The following is a 27,613-nucleotide window of genomic DNA, read 5'->3' as shown; positions in this document are numbered from 1 at the left end:
CAAGCTGCTTATGTTGACTCTTCCGACAATGTGAATCAGTCCAATTCTAAAATGATCGATAATAGACCAACGCTGATTGAACTTCCTCTTCCTACGGGCTAACGGTATAATTTTATCAACTCGTCGATCATTCGAAACTCTTTTAATCGCTAAAACGTAAAAATTACTCAAAATTCTCACGCCATGCTAACGCCTGACGACATCCAACGCAAATACCTCGTTGGGAGAAATGGAACGTACATAAAACAACATTATGAGCCTCGCAACAAATGAACTTCTCGTGCTTCGAACTGTTCCTATCAACAACGATCTTTCATCGATGGTCCTATTCCTATGAATAGCCTAGCTTTGGTCGGCCCAGTCTGCGGCCATCAGTCAAACTTTAGAAGTCACCCATTTCAAGCACCTCGTAACATTTCATGGCAAGCGATTATAATATTTGATTCACATTTACAACTTGACTCTCTCTCTCTCTCTCTCTGACTCTTCTGTTCGAAAATGGTCCAGCTGGACCACGGTTCTGCCGTTTTACGATGCTGGCAACCAAAAAATACTTCGCCTGACTTTTGAGCAAAACAAACCTTGGACGATTCAATCTAAATCATTTCGATCTAAACGACTTGAGCAAAACAGTCAAAAATGAATGTATTATGGAGAAGAAGCGGAAAACTAAGCCCCACACAAGATCACTGCCTGGCGACCGAACGACAGCACCGTGCTTCATATTTATTTCCACTCAGCGGGAGTTAACGCTCGATTATAAATTAGCGCTATTAATGTCCACAGCAAATCAAAAACCTACATCGCTCGGATAGAGACAGAAACCACCCGCTTGAGGGCGGAAACTCGCGACACACACTCTGGAGCCTGCGGACAGTCAAAAATTTAAAAAAACCTAGTAAAGGAGCAGCGAACAAGCAATGGACTGAACCGAGGAAAGAGAGAGATATGAAAACAAAACAAATGACATCAGTAAACGCGGAAAATAAAACACCAGGAACGATAGGTTTATGAGTTGTAGCGAATAAAACTGAACAACAGAAAGAATTAATCGACGACAGCCGGACTCCGTGGCGTAGACAAAACACGGGGAGATAAAACTAGTAAAAAAGGAACAGCGAAACAGCCATGAGGAAACCATAAACAACCCGGTGCCCCATAACCCCGAACGCCCGCTGCCGGTCGTAACGTAACCGTAAACGTTCCAGCCGAAAATCGGTTCGTCACTTGCGCCGCGTTCCTGACGACTTCTTTCCGTGGCCTCCGATTTCCATTTCCATTTGTTTCAATTGTCATAATCTTTAGCCCCCGAGACGTTTTCCTGCATGTTTGCTGTAGTTCGATCGCGGTCCCCGGTCGCTTCGTCTCCAGTTACCGGACACGGCAGCACCAGAACGTCGGACATTATTTTTATTGACACCTCAATATAAACCGGACCCACGGGCCGCGTTATAGGCGGTGGTCTAGGCCCCAGTGGTGGCGTCAAGTGGTCATCAAATTCGGCAGCTCCGGCCCGAACCACTCACCGGTAGACTACTGGCGACAACGGCACAGCATTCCGGGGATGAATCCTAGAAGCGGGTTTCAACCCTTTTCAGCCACTCAGACACTTGTTTTATCGATTGAATTTATAGAACTGCGTTTGGTCGGACGAGTCGGTCTTAAACGCTGGATGCCTTCGAGCAGCAGGTTAGTTGGACTCCCGCATCGCGGTGACCGTGAGACCCGCGCGATGGTAGGAATTTTCTACGCCGGCTAAAGGATCCTGGCGTTGGTTGCCCATTAACTGTCCTTTTAGTGCCGTTGCTGCCGGTGGTGGCAGCCACGGCCTTGGCTTCGCTAGGCCCCTTACGGTTTTCGGTGTTTATCGATCCGTGCTTATCTTACCATAAACAAGATGTCAGAACGATGTTAGAGCAGACGATTGTTTGATTTTACAACGCGCCTATTATTTATGGTAATCGGTGATCGAACGCAGCAGTGTGAGGTTAAAAAGTTCGGATGTTTTTAGTTTCACTTTATGGGGCCCACGACGATAGCTGTCGAGATGGTAATCGAGGCACGTAAAGTAGTCAAACATGTCTGTTTTAAAGGATAGCGAACACAACCAATGAGCACGGCGAGAGGCGGCCGTAAAGTGTGTTTTCATGGTCCTTGATTTAGGATCTTCGGTGGGTCCTTTGTTAAGAAAGATCCGATTTTCAGAGGTAATTCAATGAAATAAATTTAAAAACGTATTGATCGTATTGCCAAACTATTTTGACAGACGGAAAATTAAATTAAACGCAGGATATCGGCAACCGGGCCGGCCAACGTTGTGCGTAATATATTTCCTTTTGTAACGTAACATTTCAACCCCCGGCGAGGGTGTAGAATAAATATGACTAATTACCTCCGCCCTGAAACGTGCTGGGCCACGTGCCGCCCTCGAGCGTGGCCGAAAGGTGTTCGCATGTTGACAAGAGTAAGACGATCAAATAGAGATTTAATTCTATTCGTCACGAGCAGATCTTGGTCCTGTTCGCTATGGCAACCTTATGGATTAAGTTTTGAATTGACATAGAAATCGAATTTAGCATTGGCAACAACCGCCAAAGGGACATAACTAAACTTTTGAGGAATCGGTTTATCGTCTAGTTTATCGATTGAAGGACATCACAGAAACACAATCATCATTCGCAGTTCCAGAGATACCCTATCGCCAGGGTTTAAATCTCGCACCAACCGCAACCAAGGTTTGGGCAAATCACTCTCTTTAATTTGAGATTTCGCCTGATCTATAAATCTTCTCTCGTGCGGCAAGAAACCATAAACTCGCCCAAGAAACGTCCCTCGAAAATTTCCCGGTCCCAAGGACTTCGCCACACTAGCGAACCAGCGCCGAAAGTTGAACGGTGAGTTAAAGTTCTTAAATTCGATAAGCAGATTTCAGCATTTTTGCTCCGACCACCAGCGGGAACCCGGCACCGAGTGCACGAAGTACGGTCATTATATATTCCCCATGGTAATTGAATTGAATTCGCTTCCGCTTTTTCTCTTTGTCCTGCCGGTTTTGCCTGCCGACCGAAGAGTACTACTTACCGGAAGAGCCCGGCAGAGAACCGTCGGCGTTGGCAAACCGAGCAAACTTATGCCCCCGTGCGAGCCACGGGGGAGCCCATCCGACGAAAGTCCTTCGGAAAGCGAACGAAGGTCCTTCGAAGGGTGTCCTGTCATGCGCGGAGTGGTGCGAAGGATCAAACAAACCACGCCCCTTTGCTTCCATGCTGCGCATTTCATTATATATTTCATGTTGTTATATACTCAGCACTCACTCGCCGCGAAAGAGCTACAAAATGAACGATCGAATGGCGAGCCGATTCGACTTTATTGTTGCTGCTATGTTGGCTGGCCACAGAGCGAGAAAACACGTGCTTCGAGAAAACACGTTTGAGCCCGTCGAAAAGGATGTCGATAGGCTGAGGCCGGACCTTGGCGGGCGCCATGCTCGCTTGGCTCAGCATCCAGTCAGCGGGAACGTGTCGATGCGATTGGATCTGCGATCGTCGTTTGCGTCTCTCGTCGTGCGTTACGACGAGGTAACGGGTTGCCGTGGTTGAAGGAGCAGATAGAAACACCTGGCCCGATCGCGGTGTGACGTTCGCGTACCGGAAGTCATGACGTTTGACATGGCGGTTAACGAAAGCGATCCGCGACCACCGCCATCGATCGTGTGCGGTGCGAGACAAGATGGGTGAACATGGTGGCGTTGCAACTGATCGAAAACATACCGATTTGTGCTAGTTCGTAACTGTTACTCAAGTTGTTATGATAGTGAAAACTGTCGAAAGATAAAAATAGAGAAGTTGTCTCTTGATTGACCGAATCGCGTTCAAGTGAAACTCAAGAAGCAACCGTCGCAGACCGGCGAACCGGCAGTCGATTTATTTGGCAGTCGTTAATCCGCCGACGACAGGCATCTCCACCCGAAGAATAACGAAGAACGTTCTTAAGCCGCCCGTCGTTGGATGATGGATATCAAAGTGGAACAGCTCAAGGTAAGCACGGAGCCCGCGATGCACGAGTACGTCCGGCCACGCCGGACGTCAGGAAAGTGTCAGGAATCGGAGTTTCACCTATCACAACACTGTCAGAGCCAGAACCGAAAACGGCTTGTCAAACGCCTGTCCGATGCGTGGATCGTGTTTTTGTGGCACGGGTTTTTTTTCTCGCTTCTTACCTTTCCCCGGCTCGAACGGAACGGGATATTAATGGTTGATAAATTTCACAGTTTACCGGATGACAGCGAGTGTTCAAACATTTTCGAAAACGTCACTTTCGAGGCACCGAAGAATTTATAATTCTTTGACGCGTAAACCCGTCACCTATTGGTTTTGAGGAGTAATGTCACTGTCGGTTGATTTATTATCGGCCGGCCGGCGGGCATCGCTATCGGTCGCATAATAATTCTCGTAATGACTTTGTGCCCCGGAATCGGGCACTTTTTTACCGACTCTCGGTTGAAGGTGGATTCGACGGATTCGTCGCCTTAAAACCGGCCCGTGGGTTAAGGCGCAAGTCACGATGATGATGAGCATGGTTCAGAAACTTCACCGCACATCACGATCACGAGTGCAGAGTGCGACAGACAGCCGCGACCCCCTGTATCATTTGAATCATAATGCCGTGCCGCGCGGTTCTCGGTGTTATGGTTTCAAGCCGCTTTGAACCTGTCGGCGTACCGTCGGCGGTTTGACGAAACGAACCGCCGAACGAAACTAGTCATCGCCGCCGAGCAAATGGCGCAATAAGTCCGGCACCGGCCGGCTCCAGCTGCGAGAGCGCCGTAACCTCGCCGCCGGCAGATAAAATCAAATTAAAATATGAAATAATGGAAATGAGCGTGATGTGGCGCGTTTCGGGACGATATGGGGTCCCCGCATCGGTCGGGAACGATGATCTACGGGAGTAATACATCAACCGCAGAAAGTGAGGAAGTCTTTTCTGAGGAGGATCACACACTTCGGTGAGGCTTTTTTCCCAGCGCAGCAGGAAGTCGTATCGGCGTAGCAGATATTCAAATGGAGATCATCCATTACAAGGATACTCTTCGGTGTGATCCACTCGGATCCACAACATTTGCTTACACTCCGAGGTGGCCGATACCGGAAACGGCACGCAGACAGCATTCCTCGAATAACTGGCGGCCGAATAGTTGCAGATCATGCTCCTGGCCATGGCCACGATTCTTACCACTCCGTGGCGGGGACGGCCCCATGCTTAACGGATGGGTTGTTTGAAATGTTTCTGAAGAGCGTGTTGAATCGATTTGAACTTTCGATTTTTCGGCACAGCCGTGCTGGGTGGCTTATTGGTTGGTGGCAATCCATGGATCGGGCCGATCGATTTGGAATGTGCGATAGGAAAGCGATCGGATCGCCGCGAGAGGAAGGATGTTTCTTCTTTGATACTCCCCTGGATGGTCTCTATGCGGTGCGAAACGATGAAGGTTCCAGTGTGAAGATCGCCCGATGTTGATTAGCCCCGAAGCGGGGACATCTCGATGGTTTCGGAAAGTCGTGAAATTCTTTGGCCCTCCCATTGTTGCGCTACCATGATACCGAGACGATCCTGTGTTCCGATAGGATGTTTCGCCACAATTGAATTTATCCTGACTACGACCAAGCAGAACTGAGGAATTGAGCTTTTGAAAAAGAAGAAAGTATTTTACGAAAAACATGCTTTATGCCTAACTTAATTCAAAACTAGGTATCGGCCTGGTATTGTGTGTGATGACTGACTGGTTTATGTCCCAATATCGCCATGCAGTAAAACATGATACTTCAACGGCCGTAAACAATCCCCGGGCTCCGGAATTGAACGATCAAGCCGTTCGAACGAATCACACCCGGTCATTCGCGTATTCGATAGTTAAGCAAAACACTTCGCATATGGCCGAAGCTAGAAGCTTATTGCCGTCTTCCGCTCGAATAGGTTTTCGGAAGGTGTTTTACGACAATTGCCCCTGATAGACACACCGATCGGGAGCGGCAGACATTTATCGCCGTTGGGCACACCGAGAAGCCTAATCTTTCTATCTCGAAACATGATACCGCCGACGTAACGTGAAGCGTGTCGCTCGTCGTGGAGCATAATTTTCACCTCCACTAACCACCTAATAGTGGACTGGCCCCGGGCCTAACACGCTCACCGAAACGGGGGTTGTCTCGTCTGGGATTTGACCTCCTCCTACGGTCGCAGCATGGCGTGGTTTCGAGCGTTCGGAAATAGCATACATTTTGAGCTAATAGCTAAACGAAAACCCCACGGAGTTTGGGTTCGAAGAATTCAACCTGCTGCTGACCGTTTCTACGGCCTCGACAGTGCAGTGCCGACCGGGCGAACCGTTCTGTCTGTCCGGCTCCGGTAAGGTGCACCGGGTGATATCATTTACATTTAAAACATATTTATGCAAATCACGCGAACCATCCCCGTCGGGTTGTTGTTGGTGGCCGCATTTTTGCCGCCGTACTATTTGTGTTCGCTTTTCGATTCGCTCCCCAAAACAGTTAACAGATGGAACTCGATCAACTCGTTGGCTGGGCGGGCGCCGAGCGGATCACAGGACGAAAAGTAGTCCAGCCGGCGCCAAAAGCATGCACCGGCGATGATCGTCGCTGCGGTATTAAATGTAACATTTTACGAGGCCCACCACTAAGTTGGCCATCCTGGACATTCAAAACGCTATTTTATGGCGGTCCCGGAAACGATTAACCACTGCGCACGGGAACTTTTGGGCGGTCAGTAATTAGATCTCGGCCTCACCGGTCGATCGTCGGTAGCGTGACGTTGGATTGAGTCTTCGGGTCGACGCCGGCGCACAGCCTTTTGGAAGTCACCCAGGCAGACACCGAGGGTCCCCACTCGAGCCAAGTGCCTGACACCCGGACCAGGCAACATTGTGTGGCAGCTCGAAAGCCTCTTCTTCCTTCGCAGCCCCCAGAAGGTTCCGAGCGGCTCCGAGCGGCTCAAGTGCGCTCCTGCGAGTGGCCGGCCACTCGGCCGACCTGGCCACGGCGTGAAGTGCGGCTTGGATTCTTCCAGCCAGCATCCAAGAGTGGCAAACAGTTTCTGTTACCGATACGGCCACTCGAGGCGCAACCTCCGCCATCTTCTTGATCTCCGTCCGCCTTGGATGGAGCGTGGCAAGAAAGTCGCTAGCGAGTTGGGGACGATGGCGCGATCAAATCGGCAGCAGCAGCAGCAGGCCAGCAGCAGACGCCCTTATGAAGATGTTCACCGTGACGAGTCTCTAATGTTTGCCGCTCCGGTGCGCGCGATCACGGTTGCTACAAGCGGCCGTGGAGGACCCTCTCGAGCCGGTGTGAGCTGTTGAAATGTGGCTACACTTGAGGCTGAAGGGAGAGCATCAACAAGATTGACCGATTGAGCCGGCAGCGCACCAATCTACGGGGTGTTGTGTTGTGGGGATCACTTTTGGGCGACTCTGCCCTTTACTTCGCTTGCTGAGCATTTATGTTGGAACATGTCGGGCAGCAGGAAGCGCCTAGTGGTTTGTTGTGATTCGAATCTGCCGTCTAAATGCTACTTTGTAGATAAATCTATCTTATTTGAGTTTAAATATTTATTACTTATTAATTCCAAGTGTGTCGATAAAACTGAAAAGCTTGTGGCCTTTGTGGCAGCAGTTCAATAATGAATTACAATTTCTAAACAGCATCAGCCTTTTTTGCATAACCACGTGAGGCCCGCACGCGCGTCACGGTTTGAACCTGTTACGGGCCATTAGGCCATTGTTTTGAAACTGCGCACCATTTCGTCGCGGTTGAGAAAATCGCTTTTCATTTCATTCCGCGCGGCTTAGGCGAATGGTTTCACCGACCTCTCTCGGCGGCCAGCATAATCCCGGAGCGGCCGGCCTCCCAATCTTGGCGGCCTCGCGCCTGACAAATGTGCCCATAAGTCGATGATCGATCATCAAACCGATTGCGGACCGCGCGGCCAACAGGTTCGTAACCCACAGAGAGGTCCGAGAGGCCATCACGCAGATAAAGCCTTTCGGTGCGGCGCGGCGCCCGATTCGGATCCGAGCGTATCCGAGCCGGCCAAACGGCGCTACGCCATGTGGCGGAAGATTTAAGATTGGAGTGCGTGAAAAATTGGGAAAATTATGATCGCATACCACGCACGGTGCGAAGCTTTTCTGGGCAAAAGCTCGGCCCACGGCCGGTTGGGGCCGTTCGGGGGCCGCCTGGGGGCCGGCTGCGTGACGGAACATGTCGATGTGGCGCTAGTACGGTACCGAAAAACAAAAGTAACAAACCAAACATCACACCACGGACACGTATTCGTATTCGTTATTAATGATCTGAAGCTAATGTTGAAAGATGCTGTGTAAAATCCTAATGCCTTCTCAGCCTTCGCAATACGGCTCGAAACTACCGAACTGAAGGTCCGAAGGATGTAGCACTGGATGCCAATATTCGATTCTTCAATACCAGATTGATTGAAAGGCAATGACCAGGGTCCACAGGGCGGTAAGATAAACAGCCAACCGAGTTCATAGCTCAAACCCTACACAGTCCAAGCGCCACATGTGGCCGAAACTCCCGGGAAGACCCTGGCCCTGGATGCTTTAAATTATTAAACCGTCGTTAAATCCGGAGAAACCCGGACCGAGACCGTGCTGACCGTTACGAAGGACCTCCTCCTTGGGTACGGAAGGCAGTTTTGTTTCGATGAATGGCCACGGACACCTCACGGGGACGGCAAAAAAAGGAATGACAATGACAGCCACTCGAGCCGGGCCGGAATTACACTTTCCTCAGCACCTCGACCGGCCGGGCAGCAGCTGCGGCTGCGGCGGCAGAGTGCAGATTTTCACACTAATTTTCCACACAATTTTCGGTTGCTCGAGTGTGTCTCGGCCCCTTAAATGTCCTCAAATAGTCAGCCGAAAAACAAAGGGACGCAAAAAAAAACGATAAAATGGGAAAACCAACACACAGATGCGCCTAGAAAAAGGACGTGTGGCCATTTTGAGCAGCTGGCTGGCTGGCTGGCTGGGTGAGCCCTCCTTACGGCACGGACGTCCGTTTATCGGTCCTTACCACGGCGGAAGAATGCCAATTAAGCACCCGGCCCCGGCAGGACGATCGTTTGTTTTTCGGTTCTGGCACACCGCTCAGCGGGAAGGCTCAGCCGTTCGGTGCGTATTTGAAGAGTGTCCTGTCTGATGTTGCGTAACTTATGTGGCGTCCCGTTGATAGCGACGCCCGAACGATCATAAAGGGGCATGCCATGGCTAGGTCCGTTCTATGTTGGCTTAAGATTAATTCAAACAGCTTGACAGCCTATCAGTTGATCAGAGACTTAAAACAGTTTAATTAACAAATGCGAACGCAAATACTTCATAAGCTTGAACAGGATAAGAAACATTATTCAATTGAAGCACCACAGTGTTGATGGTTTTACGGTAAGCTTTTCCTTATGTTTGTACGGAGTTCCGCACACCGTCGGGGCCAAAGGTTCAATCTTAACGGCTCCTTATTGTCAGCTGTGATGGCGACTGCTTTCTCGTCGGCGCAGATTAACATTTCCCGCACAAAGCCTCCGGCCAAAGGTTCCCTTTCGGTCGAGAATGCAAATGCGACCAAAACCGCATTGTAGCGGCGGGACGTCGATCGACCGTTAAAGAGGGCTAATCTGCACTCGAAAACCTACGGTCGACCTTTACCTCCCGACGACTATTGACAGCTTGTGGGATATCTGTTTCGGACGGCCAGCTTAGCGCGGCTTATGATAGGTTTCATACGGGTCCTTATACGTTACAATGCACCGTGCCGTGTGCGTGTCGGGACAACCTCGGCCGATCGGTCGGTCGGATGGTCGGCGACAAAGACACGCGGAGCCCACTTGTTGCTGCTGACCTCTCGCCTGAGAGGTCTCAAGCTCACTCGCTTGCCATTCTCTCCTTCGCCCGTGGCAATGCCCCGGACGGACGGCGCGGGGTCCACCGCTGGTCCCTTCTAACGAACTGTGCGCAGAAGCGCAAAAGGATAATCTCCTTTGCCGGATTAAGATTAATGTCCGGGCTGACTTTGCGTATTAGCATAAGTATAAGCTTTACGATCATCGCCGCTGTCGTTGTAATGGCCACAACCTCGGCTTTCGCTTGACTTTGGGAGAAAGGATCCCGCCGGACCGCGCGTTCGATCTAGGCCACCGGCTCGGGTTCAGTCCGCAAAGTTCGACCGACCGAAGGTTCGAGGGATTCCCGATCCCGGTGTCAACCGAGTGTGTCCGGGTAGGTTGCGATGTGAGTTATGGATTGGACTTTGATGGATAGCGATCGGAGAACGCACAACTGCTGGTGCCGGACTGCTACAAACGGCTTCATTGTAGCGTTCGATTTGTTGCACGGTACCGCTACTGAGCTCATGTTTGCAGTTTTGTTGCATTCTTCTTGATGACGTGTCCAGAAATAATTCAATATCATTTTTTCTCTTAGCCACATGATCCCTAATGAAGATGCGGCCGATCTGGGCTCCCTTTGTGATGTGGGCATCCAATCGAACATCGCATAATGCATGTTGTCGAAGGCTGCGTCTAGACTCCCGAAGGGGCCCGACGATCGAGATCTCTCCGGTCGCCAGCAAACGAAACACGAAGCGACAAGTTTAAATTAAGTGACAATGCGTTCGACTCACGTTTAGTCCGATGTGGCCAGACGTTCGCGCCCGGGTTGGGCGCGTGTTGGCTGTAAACATCGGTGTTCTGTCACTATCCACTTCCCACGGAGGAGTGACACGATCCGCTGGGGCCAGGCAAGGCGACACACACTGCGGGTCCTCCGCCGGGGGCAGACCGTTGTCAATAATAAGATTTTAATCGGATTACACCGTTTTAAAGCACCGCTTGGTCCGCTTTCCGATGGTCTCGTCTAACAAACTTGCCGTGCTTGGCTCTGCTCTGCTCGCCTGCTGTGCCGTGTGGCTTTCTTCGGGCGTGCTTCGAGGGCGTTGTTGTGAAACGCTGTCCACCCAGCCTACCTGGATGGGCGACGAGGCGGTGATCGAGCCAGGCTTGGTTGACATCATACTTAAACTATTATCGTCACCGGCTCGGCAGGGTCCGGCGGCTCATCCGAGCCCCGAATGGAAAACGGTCTTTCGATGGTCCGGACCGACGCACGGCACGGTAGGGGTCGGCAAGTGAAAATAGATCCTCGTCGGATGGAATCCGGATGGAGCGCTTCGGAGGAATGCTACTGTTTACCGAGAGCGTCCAGGGTCTGTAAGCAGCGGATCCGGTTTGTTTTGTTCCATTCCATTTTAAACGGCATCCGGATAACATCCGGTCAGGTGAGATCAACACTCAGAATTGCATGCTTATTAGCTAAACATCAATATTACGCCCAGATCTCCTAGCCGGGCATAATCGAAGAACCGAGAGAGAACCAACGAATACCTTCGAGTTGGACATTAAGGAACGTTAATAAACAAAGAATGACTGAAAACCGGGCACGATGAAAGAGTAATTTAAGGATTAAAAATGTGAAGAAGTAAACATGTAAAAATGATGCACTCCTGCGAAAAGTTGTGCCAAAAGCTACACCTTTGATGGTCTCCGACGTAGTTGTAGTTGTTGCAGATTTCGCACTGCAGATCGCCTGGCAGTGGATGTAGGTAACCCTGTAAGCCTGCTGCCGCCGGAAGGCTTATGCTAAAATACCCTCTGCCGAGCTGCTTGTGACCGATCAGAGAATTGACCCACCGTTTATGGTGCGTCTATTGCCACGCGCACACCACCACGCGGCAATGGCCTTTGGAAGGTGTTTTTCGGTTCTTTTCTGTTGTGATTTATGTTGTGTCTATGCGCAGCTCTCGGTTCGGTCCTTCCCGCGTCCTTCTTGCGCGAGCGGACCGTTTGATGGGACCGGAGACACGACCCACCCGTGGTCCACGAAATGGGTTCCAATAAATAAATTTTCATAAATCCCCCCACCCGGGAAGAAAAAAGCGGATTCGGAGCGCCCCGGAGTCGGGCGTCGGGTGGCCATAAATTTGGAACTTGTTCACGAGGCTTTTGCCGTGGTTCCCTTTTCGCTCCGCTTGACCGGCGATAGTTCCGAAAGCACGGTGGGTACATTTTTCATCGCTCGTCCTTGCCGTCCGGCGGGTTGAAGCTAAAACAACTGAAGTTTCCCAATCCTGGGGCGCTGGCTGGCGAGGCTGGACCCGAAAAATCGACCTACGATCTAGTTGGACCAGTCAACAAGATTAAGCACTCTGGGCACGGCGCGGACCTCATCTGGGTTCCCCCGGGGTCCCAGGTGAGTCAGCGAGCCCGACGTTCCGTTCCGTCAACTATTTACGATCCCGGGACCCGTGGGGCTACTTTAAATACATCATCATAAAACCATACCGCCGCCCGGTGCCGGTCGTGGCCCGTGTGGTGAGCATTATTTTATTTGACTCAAGTTTCCGGGATAATTTATGACTTCATTTTAGTAAAAAAAAAAACAAAGCGAGATCTCTCGGATACAGCGCGATCAGGATGATCGCACCCATCGTCTGTTAGATGATGCGTTTTGGGCACCGTTTACGCGTCTTCAAACGTAGCCCTGCTTGCGGCTATCATTTTTCAACGTTCAACACCGAAAGGACGATGCTTGAAGGATGCTCCGGTCGATTCCGGCCGCAAGTAAAACGAAATCATTCTCACCGGTGCAGCACCGCGATAAACTTTTAACGGTGCTGAAAAGAAGGAAGACAACGAAAAAATTCAGCGGAATTTATAACCAAGAGATTAACTCATAAAGTTATAAAATGTAGCCGATCGATCGTGTGTCGATCCGTACCGGTCCCCGGCCCGGGTTGATTTGAATACCGGAACGGAACGTTCGCTGCCTGCTGGCCGGCTGGTCTGTGGTGTGCAAAACATTGCAAAATTCAAGGTCGAGCCAGCCAGCCGGCCATTCTCCCATGGCCAGCGGCCGCGGTGGTCGTAAAACGTTACGGCACGTCGTTACAAAATGTCTAAAATGTTATTAGAAGCTTAATCTGCTTACCGGTCCAGCCAGGGGCCGGCAGGGCGGAAGGATGTGCTACCGTGCGTCGCGGTGGCCACCGGACGAGCACAAACCGAGAACCGGAGCGTGGGCCGATCGGGGCCAATAAAACGCAACAGGTCTGCGCCCCTCGAGTCCCACGTTGCGCCGGTGTCCGGTGGCTACGTCCGGGGGCCCCCGTTTATGGCCGCTGCCGGTGTGGGCAGTAAACGGGAGGAATCTAATAATCGGTACAAGGATTCCAGTCCCCGTGGGCCCGCGGTTCCATCGATTAGCCATCATCGTGTCATCGTGTTCCGTGGCCGGTGTCGCATCCGCAGAGGCCGAGTATTGGCAGCGGCGGGCTGTAAATAGCCTGCCCATAAAGTGGCCGCCGCTACCGCCGCCGGAACACTATGACCGGCAGTCGTCACCGACCGACGACGACGGCTCGCATATTACGGCCCTCGTAAATCAATAAAATCATAAATTTATCAACCTCCGGACTCGGGATGGCGCGGCCGCGACCGATCGCCAGCCGCCATTGAGATGCTAATATGAATGGATTTATCACGGCACTAGGGCCGACCGTGCCGCCCGGAACCGGTTTGGTGAGGAGCGGGTGGCTGGCGGAGGCCCACGGTTCTCACCGATCCGGCCGCAGCAGGATCGAAAGGATCGGCAAGGAATCAAAACGCAAATGGGTACCGTTTCTCAAGTTCTCACCATACGCGGACTGGCTCACTGACTGACTGACGACGACGGGACGGCCAGGACCCCTTGCCCGGTCGTCGATGCGCACCGCAGGCGGTCCGGACGGCACATCGATCGATTTGAATAATATTTTCCGACGTTCCGACAAAAAAAGAGGAACAAAAAATAAATGCGTTTTTATACACATATATATATATATAGATGAAAAGCGATTATCATGCCGGTGCCGGGTTTTATAGTTTGCGCCCCGTGTGTGCCTTCAAGAAGGAAGATCGTCGCCGATTCGCATTCGCACCGCACCCCGGCGGACCGCCATCGTCGGCTGTCCGAAATCGGCTGTAGGTGCTCCGAATGTGGCACTGATCCGGGGGCTCCGTGCCGGAATCGATGCCGATCGTCGCGATCGCCTCCGCCGCCGTGGTCACGTCGGCGATCGCTTACGTTTAAGGGCAGCGAGCTGATCTTCCCTCTCGTCGGGACCTTTTACTCTTCCGCTACGAACGAAGAATGGGACTTGATGCGGTCACCGCGTCCCATGGTGATTGGCCACGGAGCGACGTTTACGATACGGCCACACGGTGGTCAAGGACGAACCTGTGAGTGGGCCAGAAATGGGGTTTAAATTTAAATAAAATGTACTACCAAGTAACACTTTGAGTTACTAATCATTTCGTTTCCAACTAACTTGTGATCGACAGGTGATCTTCAGTAGGTCCTTTAAGGTTCACTAAGGTCAAGACTACGCGACTCAAAGATTCGTCCGACGTTGTGTCCATTCCGACAACGGTCCGACGATCTCACTGTCCCGGCTCGTGATTTGAATCGAAAAAAGGAAGAACAGAATAAGCACCGGCGGCCGACAGCGAGGAGCCTCGCTGTCGAGCCATCTCTCTCGCGTGCGCGCGGCCGCGGCCCAAGATATTATCTAAATTTATCGGTAATCGTCACAATAACTTGCCCCGATGGTTCATAACTGTCACGGGACAAGGTGTAGAAAGCCGACCGGTAAATAAACGCGGTCGGGGGTCCCGTCCAGACCCGGACCGGCTCGCTGCCTCGATGGTTCGCGGGTATCGATCTCGGGGCCTTCGGCGTCTTATTAACTCATAAACGGTCGTCGTCGTCGGTGCCGGTCCGGTTTTGGTATCGATCGAATTGTCTTACCAGGGCGAGCTCAGGGACAGTGAAGACCCTTTTCGGTCGGTCCCGGCGTTGGACGCGGTCCCTTTGCACCGGGCCCGGGGGGTTGCCCTCCCGAAGGGTTGCCACATTCCACCATTCGGGCGGCAGAATGGTGGTGTAATTATTTTCCGAACCCAGCCGACCTGGTCGCCGTTTTCACGCGGCTTTGGGGAAAATTGTTGAAAAATCGAACATAAATTTGTAGCAATCAGGGTCGATTTGTTTGGCTTGGCGCACGGAAAGTATTGGCTCGAAGACAGGGGCGCCTTCTTGGAAGCTCATTTTGCAGACCTCGTGGATTGAGACACCCTTTGAGGTGGATCTACGATTTGTTTTACGATTACGGCCGCCACACTCGGCTCGACGGGTTGTCCGAATCCGGTGTGGGGCTAAAAGCGCGGGCGACCGTTAAACCGAGTGCGACAGGTTTTCGGACCCCGGCCGGCCGGCCAGCCAGCCAGCCAGCCAGGGTTTTTATTCAAATTTCGACCGCTGGCCGCTCGGAAAGGAAGTAATTTGGGTGAAAAATGATCGTGACGAAGTCATCAGGTGGTGTGGCGTGGCAAGGTGTCATATGGCGAGATTATGGATTATGGCCCGGTGTGGCCCGGGGTGGGGAGGAAGGATTATGTTGGCGCGCACCGGTGCATGAGGTGACAAGTGACAAAATGATTTAATTTCTTCGTTCGCTCAGCGTTTTCCGCCGCACCGGGAGGTTGTCCATAAATCGAGTGACATTCGGTTCATCTGAACTGTTTGGTAGGTACCGCTAGGTTCAACGTGGTTTTCGTATGGGAACGAGAACGTGAGAATCGACAAAGGGAAAGGACGTGAAATTACTTGAGAGTGTTTATGGGGCTAGTGACAAGAATTTAGCTGGGTTTAGCGGGTTCTCCTTGCAAATTGTAAATATAAAAAATAATAAAAAAATAAAATAATAAAACACAAATAAGCATATTAACTCCATGCTGCATTGCTCAATGCTTTTAAAACTTCTCCAGAAATGACGGTTTCTGATATTACGCCGCAAACGGGTTGCAGCAGCGCCAGAAGGTCCACGCTGTATGATCGATCATCAAATATCGATTGGTTGTTGGGCCCCTTTTTATATTATTTCACTTTTTCCTTCGTTCGGAATCCACCCGAAACATGTGAGCGGCCGCGGCCACGGTTTAGTCAAGGATAGGGCTTTCCACTAGCTCGCATCCGAAATGGTGCGTCTTGGCTCACCGAAAGGTCTCACTTGAGGCTTGTGGCGGTTGATTGATGAACGATGCCGGGTCGAAGCGAGTTTCAAAATTACTCAATAACCTGTGCAGCCCACCGAAAGCCAAAGCCGGGCGACGAGACCTAAAAAATCCCCCAAATTTTTTCCGTTGGCGAGTACGATCGTTCGGTGCACCAATTCGTCCAGCTGGTATAGTGCTCCTTGGGTCACACTCCTTGGGCCTTGGCGCAGCATTAGAGTGTTTTCACTCCGTCGACCTCAATTTCGGCGCCGGGGGAAAAGTCGGTAGCACCGAACGGGGTACGGTCAAGCCGCCTGCCAAGTACGTTCGCCATATCGCTGGCCTAGATGGGATACGTCTTAAGATCGGCCGCCGCAGTAATGCGTTACGCGCATTCGCGCACCTTCGATTAGAGGTAATTAAGTAAATCTAGGAGGTCCAAGTTTTGTTTCGCTCCCACTTTTTTGCGTCGTAAACGTAACGATGCCCCCCTTGGCACCTTGGCTTCCGTTTGAGGAGTTGACCGGCGGCCACCGAACGGCGGAGGAGGAAAAAGCGGTGAAAACAAAACCCAGAAGCTGCAGACGATCAGTGCAGGGTCCGAAGAAAAAGAAGGCCGTAAACCCGAAACGCCATGAAAGCCATGAAGATCATTAGCGTTGTTGCGGCGCAACTAGCGCCCCAATCCCCGCCACCGGGTTGATGTGATTACCTGGCGTGAGAGGCGGCGGCACCTCTGGTGGCGCTCGAGTTGGCGCAAATCGCGCGGCGCTAATCGATTCGATGATAATGTGTGCACCCGTTGGGGCCAGAAAAATACGGCTCGACGGGGCGCTCCGGGTGCTGCTCACTTTTGCTTTCCATCCACCTGGCGCCTGGTGGGGCCCCGGCAGGCGCTCGGTGACGTCCCAGACGTCCTTCAAGGCGGCCAATCGTTGAATGTCACGTTTCGACTCACGGCACGGCGATCATAAATCAATTTTTAGTGACACCTCACGGAGGGACCGCTAATCCGAGGACCGATTTTGGGGATGCGTCGTCCGCGAATTGATGGATCTTTCAGCGCGACGCCTTTCGCCGAAGCGAATTCGTCCCGTCTTTCGTTAGTAAGGATTTATTCAAGCAAATCAGGGACCTCCGATGTCAATATTAATTACTGCAGTTCTCCGGGGGCCCGGGACGTCTGATCGATCGGAGAAAGGTGGAAGCCCCCGTCGTGAGACGCATTTAGTGCTGGCGCCGAGTTGGACGTCTTGAGCCCGCAGGCGACTCACTTCGTAGGCGGAGAGAGGCCCTCGCAGCGGTGTGAACGTGACAAGTACGACGACAGTTTTATTGCTCCCTGTCGCCGAGATTTATCTGATTACATTAGGATGGGCTGTTTTTTGTCCTGTCCGATCTCGTGTGTTTTTGGGGCTCTCCGAGCTGAAGTAGCATCCTCCAGATGCGCAAAACGGAAGAAGACCGATCCGTTCCGATATTGGCGTTTATTCACTCGATGGTGACTGAAAAACCAGGCCCGGTCCACGATCTCCCGGAGGACCATTAAACCTGTCGAATGATGTCAATAAAATGTGTTGGAAGTGTTGGACTGTGTCCGCTTGTCTCTATCTCGCTCACTCCCGCCGTTCGATTGACACACTTTTCGGCGCCGTTTGGCTAACACAGATGTCAGAAAGTTAGGAAAGCTAGCCAAACTGACGCACAGATTCGCTGATAAGTCGCGAAAGTCGCGCGTCCGTTCGTCCAACGGAAATTGGTGCCGGTATTTTGTTTCTTCATTTCTCGGTGGGGAACTGTTTAACGATGATAGATAACGACAACCGGGTGACCAGCGGCCGGCGCCGGCCCGATGGAGTATTCGGTGAATGAAGTGTTGAAGGAAAGTAATTATTTATCGTGTCCCTTTCTCTTCGGGATGACGGATCGTCCTCAATGGCCGTGTGCCGAATTTTACCATTCGGATGTTTGCGAAGCCGAAATGATAAATTAGATTGAGATGCGCGATGCAGTCTTCTTAGCGGTTTGACATAGCTAAATGAGTTGGGCTGAAGGCTTACCTGTCCGGTTGCCTTTTTTGATAGAGTATTTATGAAAACAGGGTTAGAATTTCGCACGATGTTGAGGTCACGTCTGAGCTATAAAATCGCCAGATTTGTTTGATAATCTTTAAAGAAACTACCGCTCGTACCGTAACGCTCGTAACTTCAGTGTTAAACTTTCGATCAAAGCCTACTTTCAATAGCTTCCTGAACGTCACTTTGACCGTAGGGCTAAGGAAAGTGATGCATCGCCTGCTCCAACTTTGACACTGACCCTTCGGTGGAATATCAAACAAAGCCAAACGAATGAGTATCGATGTAAAAATTATTTGTATTTTAAATGGAAAAATAACGGAAAAAAGTTTAACATAGTAAAAGTTCATCACTGGAACCCACAGAAACCCCGCAAAGCCGGGCTAATTATCTAATCTACTATATGAATTACCACGATTTAAAGGATAGATTAATCCAAGACGAAGCTACGGGCTACGGCCCATTTGCATATGGTGCCGAACAAGATTTTTCTTCATTTATGTTAATTGAAGATCTTCATGAATATAAAAGAAGCCCGAAGTTATGATTAATGTCATATGCTGTTCGCCCGTTTGTCCTGCGTTGTGCTTGTCATAGAGGGATGCTCGAGAGGCTTCGCTTAACCAACAAACAAGGGGCGTGCAGCGATAAACGACGGGCCAGCGACGGATGCTGGCCGGAAGCGGCACCATTCCCAGCACCCCAGGCCAAATGACGATGCGAACCGATCTCCGTTTGTTTCTCTAATACGAAAATAATAAATAATAAATTTGCTGCCCGAAGAGGCACCGGGTTCCAACGGTCAAATCACGGCCATGTTTTGTGCGGTGTGTGAAACCGATCCGCGGTGTAAGCAGCTGTTAATGTGCGTATGACAGTGCAATTTCCGGAACATGCACACACTCTCCCGAAGGCGAACAAAACAATAACAAATGATGATGCGCATCACCCCTCCGGTCCCTAGCCTAGAGTCCTGGAGAGGGGTGCCATATAGAGCCGAAAGTCAAGCATCACTCGCAAAAACCGGCGTCGGGCGCGATTTACTGGTGTGGCGTGAAAAATGGCGCCATTTGTGCCAGAAGTTTCACTTCTGACCTCCACCGTGTGGCAGAGGGACGAACGCAGCACGGGGTCCTGCCGTTTGCAGACCCGATCCGTTCGACCGCAAAGGTGTCACTTTGCGAAACATAAGAAGGGGACCGGAACTTTCAGCTTCCCGGACTTCGTATAGGGTCGCATCGCTGGGCCGTGGGCTGCGATCAAACGTTTGACTTGCACCGGGATGATCCTGAACGGGATGGGAAAATAATAAACTGTCCGCCGAGCGGGAAGATAATCATGCGGCTACTGTTCGGCGAACGATCCGCCATTCTTCCGTCAGACTGGCGAAATTCGTCAGCAACGAATGGGTCCTTAACAGCGAATTGTGAGGCGGATTCAAAAAGGACGAACCTCCGGCTGGGAAGGAATTGATGTCGTGATCCGTGAGCTACAAGAACGTGAAACAAGCTTCTTGACGGCAGTTTGCTGATTTGTACGATAAACCGGGACCACAACAATGGCACTTCTAATTTGGATGTTCTGTTCCCCCAATGCTTTGCAGACGGAGCTACGGATATGCACCGCCTGCGGTGAGCCGATCGCCGATAAGTACCTCTTCGACATCGATGGTAGCGCCTGGCACGGATCCTGTCTGCGGTGCTCCGTCTGCCTGACGCTGCTCGAGCGCCAACCGTCGTGCTACTTCCGCGACCGACACGTCTACTGCCGGACGGACTATGCCAAGTAAGTAGAGCTATGCCGTCATCAAATGGAACTCATTTAAATCGATCCAGCGATGGTGGTCCGCGCCCCGAACCACGCTGGTTCCATAAAATTATGTCATCAATTAACTTGCCGTGCAGAACGATCGCGCTTTCGGTGCGCTAAACTGATGCAGGGGAGGGCACCATCTATCCTCTAATAGATCCGAATGATTAATGTGCCATACCGGCGGGGCGGACGGGCGGCGGACGGGCGATGTCGTGCGCCGTGGCGGAGGAACTCGTCGTGAACGTCTTGTTTACATATAATTAAGATTTAACCCGTTGAGAATTAAAATATTACACTCGCTCACTCGCCGGCAACTTCCAGCTCACCATCATCATCATCATGATGTTGGGCTCGTTCCGCAAAGGATAACGCTCTCTCACGGCCCCCGACGTCCGGGCAAAGGGCAAAGGGAGCCCATAACGGGGAGTAAACCGGCATAAGAGTGAGAGAGCGAGCGAGAGAGAAAGGCACAACCGAATCCGGGCCACCACCGAGTGGCTAGGAAAGTGCCCGCGCGAGCCTCGGACTGGCGATGTATTAGGGATACATTAATAATCATAAAAAATAAAGATCGATGCCCGAGCCGGGCGTCAATCACTTACAAATCCGTCTGTGGTGCACGTGTTGCTGTGCCATTGTTGGCCTGTGCCTGTGCGAACCGTCCGCTCATATTTCACAATCCACCACGGCGGGGTGACCACGAACCAACCAACAAAATAATAACCGAAGCCAGGAGGTGAACAGCCGTTGGCCAAAAAGTGAGATATTTCTATCAATAATTCAAACATCACTGCCGCTTGACCGCGGCCAGTTCGAGCTGGGCACCGATAAATGGCACCGAAATAAAGTAAAATAAATAAGAAGCCCTTTCGGGGCGGTCAAACAAAACTCAACCGCGGACCTGTTAGAGGCCAAAGCAACCCGAACGAACGAAACGAAAAAAAACCGAACAGGAATCCCGGTCGGTTACGGGGCCAGTATCGTACCGGTATCGGTGCTGAAACCGCACCGAAACCGAAGAAATTAATCATTTTCCCTTCCCGTTTATAAAGTGAAATCATTTATTGATATTTCTCTGCCACGGTGAACCATATTTTTCGGGGGCCCTTTCCGGGCCCATCGCATCGAGGAATGTGCGTTGCGGTGAACTAACAACAACCGCGAGGTGCTTCCTTGATGCTTTGGATCCCCCGAGCACAACGTCGAGGAGGACAGTTTGTAGCAGGATCGGATCCGTTTCCAGGGTGCCGCCATTCCGCGGGATCCGCTGTAATCGAACGGGCGAACGAAAGACTTGCGCGCGGCGTTCGAAGCGACGAACCCCCGTTGCCAGCCGAACGGATTATTAATCTTCTCCGTGTGGCTCTCGGGTCGGGCGTTCGACACTTGGCTTCGACCGTCGATGGTCCCTCACGGAGTTTGTATTTTGTGTGTGGTTTTTTTATTCGCTACGCTCACAGTATTTCCCTTCTCTGTTTTGGTGTCGGTGGAACGACGACCCACCGGCGTTTATTCGTGAGCGATGTTTGATGTATATTTATGTTTTGATCTCCGCGCACTCGATCGACGAGCGCTGGGAACAATCGATCCTCGCTGGGTCGGTCGGCACGAACCGGTGCGATTGATGGGACCAAGTGGACGGGGCTTTCGTCATTGTTGTTGTTGGCGGCGAAGGACTCGCACTCGAGGCGACGAAGGACCGCAGACCACTGCGCGCAGGATCACACGGCCGGATGTTGGTTGAGCTTCGGGCAGAAGTGTACGGAACTTTTAAAGAATACTCTTCGTAACCTTCTTGCATCTTGTAGGCCGTTCGAGCACGAAAGATCGAAGTGCGAGTAAGTGATCAACGGGAATGACAGTCTGCAGAGATCTGCCGAGTTGTTTCGATAAGAAAGGCAGCCCTCCAGTGGTGCATGAGAGACGCGAAAGCCTGAAAGAACCGGAACGCATCTCGCCCGACGGCACTGGCGGGCAGGGCCGGTGTTTTGACAGCGCGCATTTATTTATGCGCCAAATGGAATTATTATATCACGACACTTTATCTGACTGGCGTCGGACGGGCTGGCGTTCGGGCGTTCACTCGTTCAGTATGGAACTGTCGGATTATTAGACAGCGACCTCAACTTGTCGTGGCAGACACACGGCACATCGGCACGATCGGGACGATGTGTGTCCCGATTCCCGTTCCTGGGGCCGGACGGGGTGGAATTGCGATGTCATTTGACGCCTGTCAGGGCACCCGGCACGACAGACGGTGGATGGGGAGACGTTTTCAGATCAGGTCCCGCGATCAGGTCCGCGTCTAATCCACGCTCCGCGGGGCCCACGATTGCTTCATTTAAATCGCTCCGTGACGTGCCCGAGAGCACTTCAGAGAGCTGGCGCCAGACCGAAGAACGGAAGCCGGTGGTCCCGTGGTGTGGGACTTCGTGTACCTTCGAGGCCACTTGGGCCCCCTTGGGTCGTGGATGGGGAGCATGCACCCGGTTCGGTTCCGGTTCACCCTGTCCAGCCCCATGAGCCGGCCAACATTATCATTTTTATCAATTGGCATATTTATCAATTGCGCTGCGCATTAATAAAACAACGCGTCCATAACGCATCAATCGTCGCGTCTCGCGTAGCACGAGGCCGCTGGAGGAGTGGGAATGGGGAGGGCCGGTCGAGAGGGCAGAAAATGGGGCCGATGGTTCAATAAAAAAATAAATCCATCAATCTTCACCGAACGGGTACGTGCGAAATAAATATTTATAGTGTGCAAAATCGCGCAAATCTGACATCGGAACCGGCGCGGAACTCGCGCTTCGTGTGATGCGGTATGCCCTTGCCTGGACTCACCGGCAATGGCACAGAGAGAGAGACAGAGCCTGCGTGAGTGTGAGAGAGAGACAGAGAGGCGCAATCTTTGGAGTGCATATCTGCGGGACCGATCATAATGCTTGCTCCTTGCTCCGGGTCCGGGCAGGGCACGATCGCGCACGCGCATGTGTGGAGCATGCACCGGCCCCGCGGTATCGTTGTCAGATCGGTTCCGTGCCGCGGTATGCTACAACCCCCTCAGAAACCCGCCCTCCCCGGGCAGCTCGCGACTGTAATTAAACAAGACATATCGCGCCTTGTTCATCTCGTTCCGTACCGGTGGGGACATCGCGGCCCTCAGGAACGGCCCCCCAAACACTGTTTCCCTCCCGCGTAAGGACCACTACTCAGTGTGGCCAGAGGGAATTATTGTCAATATTTTCACTCCAACCATTTCTACCGAACGATTAATGCCCCATTTAAGCGCCTCACGAGAGCGCAACTTTTTGTCCCAATGTCAGTCAATGTAAGGGATCCGATCCACCCTCTCCGGGCACGGGGGTGTTCCGGCCAGAATCGGCTATCGGACTGCAGCGATCATGCCGCACGCTTTCGGGGCCGCTAGAACACATTTTATGAGATCGTGCAAAGCTGATTAGTAGCCACCGTTGGAAGCGTTCGAGCACAACAGGGTCCTAGAAAAGGGACAAAGAAAAAACAATGTAACAAACTGGGGAAGCATATGTTCGACCGGGGTGTAGATCGCAATCACCAACCGCGAATGGGGGGACCCCTGGCAATAAAATCGCGATCAACTTCCCTTGGCCCGCAGTGTGCGTCAAAACGGATGACGATGCGGCCGATGCTGTTGTGGCCTCGGAGTAAGATTGCTGCCTGTTATGCTTGATGTGGTGTTTGCGGTCGGCTGACAGGATGCCGGGATGCCGCTTTATTGGGTCGGCAAGTGGCAACCGCTTAGCCGCGTCCAGGTTATGAGGCGGCGAAGAGAAATCTTCAAATTTCAACCACAAACCACCGATCGTCGCTGGCGTTGCTGTTGTGGTTGGTTGCTGTGTGTGCCCCCGTGGCCCCCGGTGGTCGGTCGGGTGTTGTTTTACACCCCCCCCATGCGTGTCCCCATGGCTGCCCCTGCCAGTGGCCAGGAGTTGACTGATGCATACGGGGTGATAAATGTGTTTGGTGTCGCTACAAACGAGTTTATGATTTATCGTTCGCCCGGCACGGGGCCGGAGCATGGGGCCTGGCAAGACACCACCCGGTATCGTACGTTCGCGGCCGAGTCGGTCCAACCTGCCCAACATGCGGCCGATGGGTTGCTTCCGTTCAGGCGCTGGGCTTATCAGTGCCGCAGTTGCAGCGTTCGGACGATGAGCACGAAGATGCACGCAACAACGTCACAACGCGGTGTGATGTAATTGTTCCGCGTTGGGGCTTTTGGGCTTTTAATTGGCAACCGATTCGGTTTATGTTTTAGTGTGTTGCATAAAAAAAAGGATCGCGACATCGGCAGTTCGCAACATGCGTCCCTCTTGTGAGGGTCGTTTATCTTTGCACAACATGATGGCCAGTGGCCCGCCGGTGGCGTTACTGCCGCTGCGGGATGCTTGTGCTATGCGTTTGACGGGTCACCACCGGAGGCTACTGCCTGTTGGCCGAGTCGTGATGGATTCGAATGAGAATTAGACGTTCGTTTGGGAGGTTTTTAGTGAAAATATATCCGGATAAGGCTGGTCGGAAACGAATACTAATTTATTAAACTCGCTTTGGCATATTTATTTCAACATTTTCGATCAAACGATTCTTCACCTTTCGATCAAACATTTTCGCGACATTTGAATTTCCGCGGGCTACGTTTATCCGATTTTCGATTTTTTTTGTGGCGTTTTGTTGCTACACATGTGAGTGACTTATGGCGAAAAGTTCGGCCATTTTGAGTAATCAGTCAATTTTTGACAGCTGTTTTACTTGGACAAGTTTTGGCAAATGAATGGCAAAAGCAATCTTTATAAAATGTTGTGTGGAAAACGAAACTAAGGGCTGGGACGTAATCGAACTGTTGACTGTGGCTTATGGTGAAGCTATTATAACCAAAAGCAGCGCTTATCGGTGGTTCAAAATCTTTTCAGAGGGCCGAGACGATGTGAACCTCGAAAAGCCAAATTTGGTCGAATGTGAACTGTTTTGCTTATAATTTTCTTCGATTGCAAACATCGTTGTTTCTGCCCGATTTTTTGGCCTAAACAACAGTCTAGTGATGATAAAGCCACTTTATTCGCCAGAACCTTCCCATTTTATGTACCTTTCCCTTTCCTTGGTGCGCAATTAAACGGTCCACGTAGATCGCAACATAGTTGCAACTGCAAAGTGATCCGCCAGCGATACGTTGATCACATTCCAGCGGATTCGAGATTTATTCCCTGCCACAGGTTTGATGGCCAACCCCAACTCTCTCACTCAACCTAGCCGTGCCAGTTCGTCACGCTCAGGTGCCACCATCCGAAGGACTCCGAAGTCGTATCTCGGGGAGTGTCACTCGGCCCTCGGTGCCAGGTTTACCCGACGCGCCGGTTCGTTGCTCGATAATTCGATCTCGGTGTAATATGCAAATCGCGAAACGCAGTAGCGCAACAGTGACACATTTCGCTGGACGTTTCTTGCTCTTTTTTACGAACCGCGCCCGCGGTTTTCGAGGGTCCCGCGGACACTCTTTCGGTGTCCCACAACACGTTGCCTTATCGAGACCCGGAGCGCGCTCCGGGTCCGTCCGATCCGCGCGATGTACAACGCGATGTTTGCAGTCTTGTCGTTGAGCTTTGGCCCCTCTTCCCCTCCGTTCGGTTCCCCTTTCTGCCGAAGGAAAAGATTTAAGAACCGGCCTGCGGTCGGTAAGCTACACGATGGAAGCGAGTGGACAACAGCGCCAACGACGCAAAAACATAGCAGAAAGCACTAAAAAAGGTGCTCGGAAACACGGGAAAAAGGTGTCGCAGGGCCGCCGCGGAGCGCAAACGGGTAGGGCCGGTAGAGAGTTGCACGGTGGTTCAATTAAAATTAAATAAATAACAGACAGAATAAATAAATGAATGAATAAGCTGAAGGCGCACGAGATCCCTCGGCGTACGGGGCAAAAAAGGGGTCCGAGTTGGAGTTGAATGAATTTGCGCGACACGGTCCTCCGATGGCAGGCGCAAGTCACAGCAAAAGGCAGTCACAGCGGGATCCAATTGTTCCTTTTTCCTCGCCGTTGTCGGTCGGTTTGCCTGCACCATTTTAACCTGCTTACTCGCGCGCTTGTTACGCTGGGCGAAGGAGCGCTGTAATTAAATTGGGCATCCTGGTGCGCCGCGGAACTGCGATATTGGTTGTGTGTTTTTCTGCTGACTTTCTGGTTGTAGGTGGTTTCGAACGGCCCGGTGCGAGAGAGCGAGAGAGAGAGAGAGAGAGCAGAACGCGACATTAATGTACGCGGGACATGTTTCCTTACATGGTCCAGATCGGTGACCAGCGCTGGCCGTGGTTCATAGACCGTATCGATGGGGGCTCTAATATGGTTGCGATCACGTACAAATTGAGCCAACCTATCGCGATGATGCTCAGGGCGTTCGTTCTGCTCGCTGCCGTAGCGGACATAATTGGTTTTACGATCGATCACTGATACAACGCCGACGAAGCTGGCTGGGATTCCTGGACACGCGATTGCTGAATTGTAAAATAACCGAAGGACAATAACCGATCCGGATATAAAGCATGGTCCACTTAGAATCGGGAAAAGTTGTATGTTTTCTCTGGTGCGCCTCTGGTGGTCGGATTTCAAATGTTTTGATAGCTATGTAAACATTCAACTTTAAGTGCTGAAAGTTTCATCTTGGTGCGCGGAGTTTATAGAAAGTTATGCTAAATGGAACTAGAAGAAGAGAAAAAATTCTGCACACTCACGTCGAGAACCCCACGTGGTCTGCTTTAAAAATCTCAAAAACACAAAAATTCGCAAAACCAACTGTATATGCTGTGCTTGCCGTTTTTCGGGAACCCAATACCGTAGACCGATAGATTCAGAGTAGACATCGTAGTGGAAAATACGACCGGCAGCTGAGCTTGAAGGTTTTGAGATCAATCAAGGGAAATCCGGGACTTTCGGTTTGGGATATTGCAATTTTGTATTGATGCCAGCAGAAGTACTGTCCAGAGGGCCTGTCTACGAAGAGGCTGCTGTTCTTTTCTTGCATGTATACATCCAAATAAGACACTTAAGCAAAATCTAGTCCTTGATTCACGCGCTAGAAAATTGTATGAGAAGGTTCTGAGGATGTAAAACGGATACTTGCTTATGGACGACGAAACATACGTGAAAATAGATTTTGGACAGCTTCCTGAACCAAAATTTTAGCTCGCCACGGCACGGCGAGATGTTTCCTCCAAGTTCAAATTTGTATTCGCCAATAAATTTGCACAAAAATTAATGATATGACAAGGAATTTGCACCTGTGGACGAAAACCAAGATTTTCATCACAAACACGACGACGAACTCAACTTTATACAAGAAAGAGCGCTTCAATAAGCGAGTTCTATCATTTATTAAGTCACACAAAGGTCCGGTTAAGTTTTGGACTTATTTGGAAAGCTGCCACTATAGCAGGGAGGTAGTTCTGTGATACTTTTACAGTAAGGTGGATTTCATCGCAAAGGATATCAACGCACCAAATTGCCCCTAACTCCTCCCAATCGA

General features: G+C 51.3%; 1 protein-coding gene across 1 annotated transcript in view; it reads left to right on the top strand.

The window, feature by feature from the left end:
- LOC131215764 (LIM/homeobox protein Awh-like) overlaps nucleotides 1–27,613 on the top strand; it is a 34,941-nt gene that overhangs the window by 6,041 nt on the left and 1,287 nt on the right. Inside the window, exon 3 of the mRNA XM_058210159.1 lies at nucleotides 19,855–20,036. Within this exon, the coding sequence (XP_058066142.1) occupies nucleotides 19,855–20,036 (182 nt within the window). The remainder of the gene's footprint in view (nucleotides 1–19,854; nucleotides 20,037–27,613) is intronic.

This window comes from Anopheles bellator, chromosome 1, assembly GCF_943735745.2.
Source record: "Anopheles bellator chromosome 1, idAnoBellAS_SP24_06.2, whole genome shotgun sequence".
NCBI classification, from domain to species: domain Eukaryota; kingdom Metazoa; phylum Arthropoda; class Insecta; order Diptera; family Culicidae; genus Anopheles; species Anopheles bellator.
The sequence above is the reverse complement of the archived record's forward strand: the minus strand, read 5'-3'. Positions and strand labels throughout refer to the sequence as shown.